The sequence below is a fragment of the Mauremys reevesii genome, linkage group 13, assembly GCF_016161935.1.
Source record: "Mauremys reevesii isolate NIE-2019 linkage group 13, ASM1616193v1, whole genome shotgun sequence".
NCBI lineage: Eukaryota > Metazoa > Chordata > Testudines > Geoemydidae > Mauremys > Mauremys reevesii.
The window spans coordinates 41,568,578-41,577,526 of record NC_052635.1 but is presented as its reverse complement, the minus strand read 5'-3'; the positions used below and the strand labels follow the sequence as shown (position 1 = coordinate 41,577,526).

The 8,949-nt window shown below is 47.1% G+C and overlaps 1 protein-coding gene across 1 annotated transcript; it reads left to right on the top strand.

The window, feature by feature from the left end:
- The first annotated feature begins 3,381 nt into the window (after positions 1-3,381).
- HRH3 (histamine receptor H3) lies at positions 3,382-8,524 on the top strand. The gene is made up of 3 exons (XM_039499083.1): positions 3,382-3,628; positions 6,142-6,308; positions 7,628-8,524. The coding sequence occupies exons 1-3, from the start codon at positions 3,382-3,384 to the stop codon at positions 8,522-8,524; spliced, it is 1,311 nt and encodes a 436-aa protein (XP_039355017.1).
- Positions 8,525-8,949: the final 425 nt, after the last annotated feature.

Genomic DNA, 8,949 nt, shown 5'->3' with positions numbered 1-8,949 from the left:
CAGGTAGGTCAGAAAGCTAGAAGTTCTATTAGCCCTCATGCATCAGGGTTTAATCTGATCACCTGTGGGGGGCAGGAGGGAATTTTTTTCCTACTGCCAAGGTATTGCACAGTTGTCCCAAGCACATTTTTAGGCATTTCTTGCCTTTCTCTGAAGTAGGAGATAGAGGTCATTGCTAGGGAAAGATACTCAACTACACTGATAGTCTGCTTTACTATGGCAACTGTCATGTCATTAATACTGCAGGGAGAATTAGTCAGGGTTAGCCATAGTCATTAAGAATTTAGGCCATATTTCAATCTGCAGATTGTTTGCAACCATCTTAAAATACCTTAATCACCCGGTACTGTTTCTGCTTCCTGATTGGATGATGGAAACTTTGTGAGCAGGAGAACAACAAGTGATGAATGGTCAATAGTGAATAACTAATAACAGATCATTAATAATGCATTCACAGACCCAGAATCATTAGGAGATCATAAACATTTTCATGACTACCCAGTGGCTGCCTGAATATTTACAAATGACAAATAATATGACCCCCTCAAATGGCAGCAAAGTGAAGCTGGCCTGTTTGTTCATTAAACAGTTTATGATCAAACACTCCCAGGAATCTGAAGATCCACTCACATTAGTGCCAATATAACACCCAGTATTGAAAAGGGGATCACCTGTTCTAAATATAGCAGCAGATCTATTGGAACATACTGATATTCAATCAAACTTATCTTTAAATCTGGTCTCCTCATAGCTTCCCTGTAGTCATGCATGAAGTTATCTGGAGTCTAACTAATGCACAAATAGCCACCTTCATCTGCGGTCCTGGACTATTTCAGGTAGCAATATATTTATCTCACATATGGTGCATTTTCTCTGTATTTTTCCCTCTTTGCTTTTAAACTTATTTAGTTTCTTGTGCTGGTGGTGACAAGCACACAGTGACATCCTCTGACAGGTCTGTGAAATGACTGAGCAGAACCCTTCTGTTCTCAGGCTTTGTGGTACTGAGTTGAATCATTACTTCCTATACATATGGGGAAGCTTCTCTCACTACTGCAGACCCCATGAAGAAACAGAAGCAGAACATTTTGTTCACTCATGAACATTGAAGATGTTTTATCTAATATCCTTGAGCTGCCTTTCCCAATCTGTTCTTCAAATACAATCCACATAGTATGCAGAGTCCAAAGTTTATCCTTCAGTTTGTTTTTTAAATGCAGAAAATAATCCTGTAACATAAACTGTGACCCACCAAAGAATTGAAGCATACACATAGTCCCAGGAATGTTAAAGTGAAACACATAATTAAGTTCTGTTCTGGACTGGGGCCATTACGATCAGCTTGAGCCTTCTTCCTAGGTTGGACTGCTCCAAAGGGTTCCTTCCTCAAGACTGCTCAGCCCACACCCTTGATCTGCTTTCTTCAGAGAGCTACTTCCACCTTCATTATATCCAGGCAAAGCAATGAGTCACCGTGTCAGCAGAATCCTCTTAGTCCTTTCCCAGCAAGATCAACCACTGCTAATAAGGTGGTGGTGTGGGTTCCCAGGTGAACTCTGCCAGACAGTTACACGTCACTATGTGAAAATATGTTTTTGAGTTATGAGAATTCCACAAGTCTCCTACAGCATTAGAATCATGCATGTTTTAGGGTTCATAATGTTTTCTAGTCTTAGTCCTTCATTGCTATTCTCTAACAATTTACATAATATTTCATAGTTAAGAATTCTTCTAGAGAATAAGCGTTTGTCCAGGGCCCTCAGCCAATCATTTCCTGCCTCTGCTGCAGCATATTAGTTGCCTCTCTGGCTGGCATCCTCTCCCCGAGAGGTGGCTGCATTTTAGTGGGCCCAATCCAATTCCCCACTGAAGTAAATGTCAATGGAAAGACTCCTAATGGGAACTGGATCAGGTCCTCTGCAAATAGGTTTTACTGTACTTGGTGATTCTTGTACGATGAAGATACCATATAGTAGACATTAGCAGAGTAAAGATTATTCTTATTATGAAGTGAAAAGTGTAACCTGGAGGAATGATGAAGCATTAAGCTTGTATCTTTCTAATGAAAACTAACCTTCTAAGAATGTTCCAAACTTGTTTTTAGTAAGATTGAGAATAGCCAGCAACAGAGCATCCAGTATCACAGGAATCTCACATGTCTTTCTCTCCTGCTGTGTGGGTAGTGCTTTAGTGCCCAATTCTACTAATTCCAGAGGAGTTACTCCTAATTTACACCTATAAGAGAAGAATCAGGATGGGTGGTTCTCATTGACACTACATGTCATTGTGGCCAAGAGCATGGTGGGATTCAAAACGACATGGGATCTTTCTGTGGCTATTGTGGACATCCACATTCGATTGGATTAAAACATTGGAAGGGTTATAAACCCTTCTGCTTCGGGGCATTAGCGAGCCACTAACTGAGAGGGGCAAGTTATTCCATAATTGTCCAGCCTTCTTGCACCTTCCTTTGAAACAGCTGATAGCCACTGTCAGAAAAAGGATACTGTACTGGAGGGACCATAGGTCTGATCTGGTACAGCAATTCCTATGCATATTGTATACAGAGGATCCCATTAAGGACCTGGGGTTTACTACACCCTGGCAGGTACCTGTCTCCTACTGTTTGCTGGATTCCCCATATTTACAGTGTGGGATCCTGTGGATCCCGCCGCAACTTCACCCACGGTGAGTGGGAAGGGTCAGGTAGGATGTCCAGTGTCACTGATCCTCCAACTTCTTAGTGAATTATTTCTAAGCCTGGATCTGTTCCTTCCTCATGGCAATGGGGCCAGTTGTCTCCTCCGCGCACAGAAGCCAAGCTCCCCCCGTTGTCTCCTGGCGCGGAGCGCTCAGGGCCAGGGACACGGAGTGGGAAAGGGGGGGAACCAGGTGGCCGGAGAGGCTGAACCCTCCAGCCAATGACCGCGCGGCCTCCCGCTGGCTCCTGGGCTCTGCAGAAGCAGCGGAGCGTTTACACTGGGAGCCGCGCGTGGCTAACCCAGAGTGGCGGCGGTGCGATTCCTGCCTCCCACCGCCTGGTCCTCCGCGCTTCGGGACCCGGCAGCCCGCGGGAGCGCACGGGTTTAGGCTGGTCACAGCACCACGAAGCCACTCCGGCGCGGAGAGAGATCGGGGGTGAGCCCCCTTCGCTCCTTCCCCGCCCCTGCCCGCGGACAGAAGCGCTTTGGTTCCTTCTGGCTGGTGCCTCTCAGGGGCTCCGGAGACAGCGGGGACCGAGGCAGCCGCCGCTGCCGCTGGGGCCGCGTGTGACTCTGCCCAAGAATCGGGCCCCGCTGGCAAGCTGGCTCAGCCCCCGCCGCCGCCGGCATGGTGCGGCGCGGCGCTGCCGCCTGAGTGGCGGAGCGGCGTGGTGCTGAAATGGACAGCAGCCTGCAGGACTGGCCTCTCAACGCCTCGGCGGCCGGAGGCACCGGAGCCGGGGACCAGCTGCTGGGCAGGTTCGGGGCCACGTGGACCGTCTCGCTGGCCGTGCTCATGGCGCTGCTGATCGTGGCCACCGTGGCCGGGAACGCGCTGGTCCTGCTGGCTTTCGTGGTGGACTCCAGCCTGCGGACCCAGAACAATTACTTCCTCCTCAACCTGGCCATCTCCGATTTCCTAGTAGGTAAAGTACCACGTCGGTTTCACTTTTCCCACCCAGCTTGGGGCTCCCGGGGCCAGCAGACCCGGGGACAGCAAGTCGGACACAGGTGTCCCCGCCGGGCTGAAAGTTGTGGGTGTTTAAAAGGTAGCGGCAAAGATCCCAGTGGCTGGGCTTTATTTTAGGGGCTGCGTTATCCGCCACTCCAGGGAGAAATAGGGGACTCGGTCAAGCCATTTCCCTGTGGCTCAGGTAAAAATGGTCTTCCAGGCAAGCTTTGCAAATGCCTGAGCTCCTGCTGGTCCCTTGCAAAGGGTTGTCACCCACAGCTAACCGGCTTCAAACAGCAGAACAAATGTCCCTGTAATAACGTGGGCAATATACAACATGGGTTTTTCCCCTTTCTAAGTACTGGACTTCAACTGGAAATTATCTATCACCGCAGCTTCTTTCCACCACGTACTCTGGATACGGCTGTGCACCCCGATAGCTAAGCAGACACCTTTGACACGGCACACGCACTTCCCTCTGCAGCCTATTCTGGAAAGAAGATGCCGTTTGAAGTCCAGTTATTTACACGTTTGGTGATGCCCAGTTAACATGGCAACACTGATCTGAGGCCGGCCACAAGGGCCTGCTATTCGGTGAGACGCGCATTGTTAAAAGAAAAACCAGAGCCCAAGGAGGAGATTTGGTCTGTTAGTTACGTCCGTGGGGGTGGACAGTAAAATGAGCACTACAGGAACTGAGCACTTTTTTTTGGGTCTTGCAAGGGGTTATTTAGTGGTGATGCATGTGCAGTGGGAGTAACCGCGCAGACTTGTAGCTAGCCAGATGTTTGGAGAGCAAGCTGCAGGCCTCACTAAAGGAGAAGGGCGCACCGGCCCATTTCTCATGCTAGGTCAGAGAGCCCGGCTTTGTGAAGCTGGAAGCAAAGGGCTGAGTTCAGATGGGCTCTGAATGCAGCCTTGACCGATCCCCCGAGCCAAAGATTAGTAGCTGCGACAAGCATCTTCGTGGAAGGGGGATTAAGCAGGAGGAACGGTGTGGATTTCTTTATTGATGTTTAGCTCCGAATGGATAATGGTCCCAACTTCCCAGAAGGATTATAGGCCATCAAACTGGTGAGAGATTGCTTTAGCTTCTAGACACACACAGCCAGCCAGCCACCACCCTTCAGACTTACACTTCAGAGACACAAAAACAGTTTTTTTCTGTCATAGTCACACTGATAGGCAAGGACATTATTAATGTATCATATGCAAAAATAGGAAGCCAGAGTTACTGAACTGTACTTCTATGTGGTTCAGAACGTTAGACAAATTAGGTAGTGCCTCTGAACATCCCCTGGTTTAGAGCTAAGCTGCAAAGCCCAGAAAAACCTTGATTCAGTCTTTCCCTGCTGCTTTGATACACAGATGAATCAGAGAAGTATAGGACTGGAAGGGACCTCAAGAGGTCATCTAGTCCAGTCCCCTGTACTCAAGGCAGGACGAAGTATTATCTAGACCGAGTTCAGTGATTGTTTTCAAAATCGATTTGTATTTTGACAGAACTATCAAGCCCTCACTTCTGGCATGTTGCTGGAGAATTTGGGCAAAATCATTGCAGGGTTTGGAGCTGTTAACTGTGATAAGGCAGTAAGTTGAGATTCAGCTTTCCCTGTGTGCCAGTTGCAGGGAGAGGGTACTCATCTTCTCCTCCCCTTCATTTAGGGAGCAGAGAAAACAGCAGCTCAGGTTGTAACCTGAGTACCTCGTTCTGCAAACGCACATGCACTGGAGTCAACTAGCCACGCACGGAAATTCACCTGTGTCAGCTTTTGTAGGATCAGGCCTTCGGATGAGAGCGCTGTTGAGCCCCTCCGAAAGAACGGACCTGGGTCCTCCAGCAAAGAGAAGCTCAGGTGAAAATACAAGCCAAGGAAGCTTTGATTTTGAAAGGAAGAGCTGGGAGTCTCTCCTTAGGCATCGCCATGAGGCAGTAACGGGTAAAAGAAAACAAATTACCTTTCTTTACAGCTTTCCTTTAAAACTCAGATTTCAAGCTTTTCCTGAGGCATTTGGGCACCCAACTCCCATTAATTTTCATAGGAGTCATGCAGCGAAAGCCCAGATCCTCAAAGGTATTTAGGTGCCTATCTCCCACTGAAATCAATGGGAGCTAGGCACCAACGTCTTTGAGAATCTAGGCCCCAAATCCCTTAGGCCTCTTTGAAAATCACAGCCTAGATGTTCATGGGCCAGAATTCTCACCTAGTGGGCTCCTTTCTATCTTTCCAGCCTATGCTGCTGCTGCTGTGTCACAAGATTAGCTTTTGAAGAGACTCTCACTGGGAAATCACTAACTGTGACCCAACCAACACCAGCCACAAGCTGGCCATACACAACATGGCCATCCAAGGCCACTGAGCAGACTTGCAAATGACATCACATACACCAACAGTTATTCTCAGCATTCATTTGAGTGAGTTACTTTTTTCAAGCACCTGCGCATGGTGCAGAAGCCCTTTCAAATATAAACACTTCTCATTGCAGGTGCCTTTTGCATTCCCTTGTATGTGCCCTATGTGCTGACAGGAAGATGGGCCTTTGGGAAAAGCTTCTGCAAGCTCTGGCTGGTAATTGATTATCTGCTCTGCACCTCTTCAGTCTTCAACATTGTACTGATTAGCTATGACAGATTCCTCTCTGTGACAAGAGCGGTAAGTACTGACATGTCAGAGATGAGAAAAGCCTTCCCCCTCACTTTATTGTCTAGAATCATCTGTGCTAAATAAAAGCTGTTTGATTCCTTGGGAAATTATGAATCTTTTAGTCTGGTGATGGGAAAGAAAAATTCCTGGGAAACATACAGTTCACTTGCAAACCTTGACTTCAGGTGTGTGGTTTTTTAAACAATCAAATCCTTTGAGGTTCAGAACCCATGAAGCAGATTGTCCCTCAAATGCCAGTCAATCCAATTGGGGTAAACAGTTTATTACCAACTTGCAATGGTTATTTCCAGATTAAACAAACTGACTTCAGTGGGAGTTACAGTCAGTCTCACTCAGGAACTGGCTCACAGGTTGCAGTGGAATCTTGCAAGGTGCCAAGTGTCCTAGATGCACAATTAGTACAATGGGAATTGAGGGTGCTCAGCACCTTTACAGGAGGTGAACAGCAACTCACAGGCTAGAAGGATTCCAAGTACAGTACAAAGTGACAAAGAGTCCTGTGGCACCTTATAGATTAACAGACGTATTGGAGCATGAGGTTTCGTGGGTGAGTACCCACTTCGTCAGATGCATTTGACGAAGTGGGTATTCACCCACGAAACCTCATGCTCCAATACATCTGTTAGTCTATAAGGTGCCACAGGACTCTTTGTCGCTTTTTACATATCCAGACTAACATGGCTACCCCCTTGACAAGTACAGTACAAAATATCTACAGAGGGGCCCAATGCATAAAGTTCAGCAATCCGGGGCCAAATTGCAACAAAGCTCACATTTGTTGGACACAGGAGTTTGGCGTGGGCCCCTCTAACAATTTCAAAGAGCATTCAGGGAGACCATAGGCATGTGGCTGGGGCAGCGGACTAGACATTGAGGTCCCTGGATTCTATTCCCAGCTCTACCACTGACTCAGGGTGCGGTCTTGGACAAATATCTCTATCTGCCTCATTTTACCCATCTATGAAATGGGGTTAAAAAGCAGATATCAAATTTGGGCTGAGATAGGTATCAAGAATGATCCATTGACATAAAAGGTGAATATCTCTTTGAAATGCACTGACTCAGTTCAGGACTGTTCTAAGCCAATCATGAGCCAAGTATGATTTGGAGTTAAAGGACCAGGTCCTAGCTTTTCTCTGTGGGAGTTGTGATTTATCTAGTGATTGGGTCTGCTGTCTCCAGCACATGGATTTGTTACACTGCAGAAATATTGTATAGCAACTTTGCCAGAAATTTTACAGTTTGTAAAACAGTCTAAGCCAGTTAATGTATTTGGTCATATCTAAGAAAAGATTTTTCCCCTCCAGGTCACATACCGAGCTCAGCAAGGTAATACCAAGCAAGCAGTGCTGAAGATGGTAATGGTGTGGGTCTTAGCTTTCCTGCTCTATGGACCTGCAATTATCAGCTGGGAATACGTAACAGGCCAGAGCATCATACCTGATGGGGAATGCTATGCTGAATTTTTTTACAACTGGTATTTTCTCATGACGGCCTCCACACTAGAGTTTTTCACCCCCTTCATCAGTGTATTGTTTTTCAACTTAAGCATTTACCTGAACATTCAGAAACGCACCAAAATCCGCCTAGATATCTTCCACGAAGTACAGAGCCAGTCGTTCATGGAGGAGATGGAAATGAGCCAGGAAGGAAAGCTTTCCCTGAAATGCTGTAAGTGGGACCAGAAAGAGGCAGCCGAAACCCTAGACCTTCCCAAATGTGAAACACAACAAGCAGCTGCCAATGCCAGTCAGAGTGTGAAAGACTCACAGACATCAGACTCAAAGAGCTCTGGGCCCTATAGTGGGAAATCAAAGTCTTTCAACAAGAGGAGCTATAAACACTCAGCGTCTACAATGTCTTTAGAGAAACGGATGAAGATGGTCTCCCAAAGCATCACACAGCGTTTCAGGCTCTCCAGAGACAAGAAGGTGGCAAAATCACTGGCAGTTATAGTGAGCATTTTTGGGCTTTGCTGGGCACCATACACCCTCCTCATGATCATCCGAGCTGCTTGCCATGGCCACTGCATCCCTGATTACTGGTATGAGACTTCCTTCTGGCTCCTGTGGATCAACTCTGCTGTTAACCCTGTCCTGTATCCCCTCTGCCACTACAGTTTTAGAAGAGCTTTCATTAAACTCCTGTGCCCCAAGAAGCTAAAGATCCAACCTCACAATTCCCTCCAACACTGCTGGAAGTGAGTCAATCCATCCGTGTATTTGAGGAGCTGTCTTATCGCTTTGTCATATTTTGCAAAACCACAGTAGTTCATTTCCCTTGAAGAATGTGATGATAGCACTTTCGGGGGGGTAAGGGTGCTCAGTATTAACTTCTCACGCTCTCTCTGCAGGGACAAAAATGGGCTGAATGGACAGATGTGTGTTAATCCCATGGCACTTATGTCTGTGTTCACTCCCCTACACATGCACAGAAGAGCTCTACTGCCACCTAGCCAGCCAACATGGGATTGGTACTTATTACAAAAAAGAAGCCCAAAATGTAAATCTAATCTTGCTCACTGTAAGTAATATATAGTTTAACCCAGAGGTTCTCAAACTGTGGTCCATGGACCACCAGTGATCCGCAAGCTCCGTTCAGGTGGTCCGCCGATAGTTCCCTCTAAGGT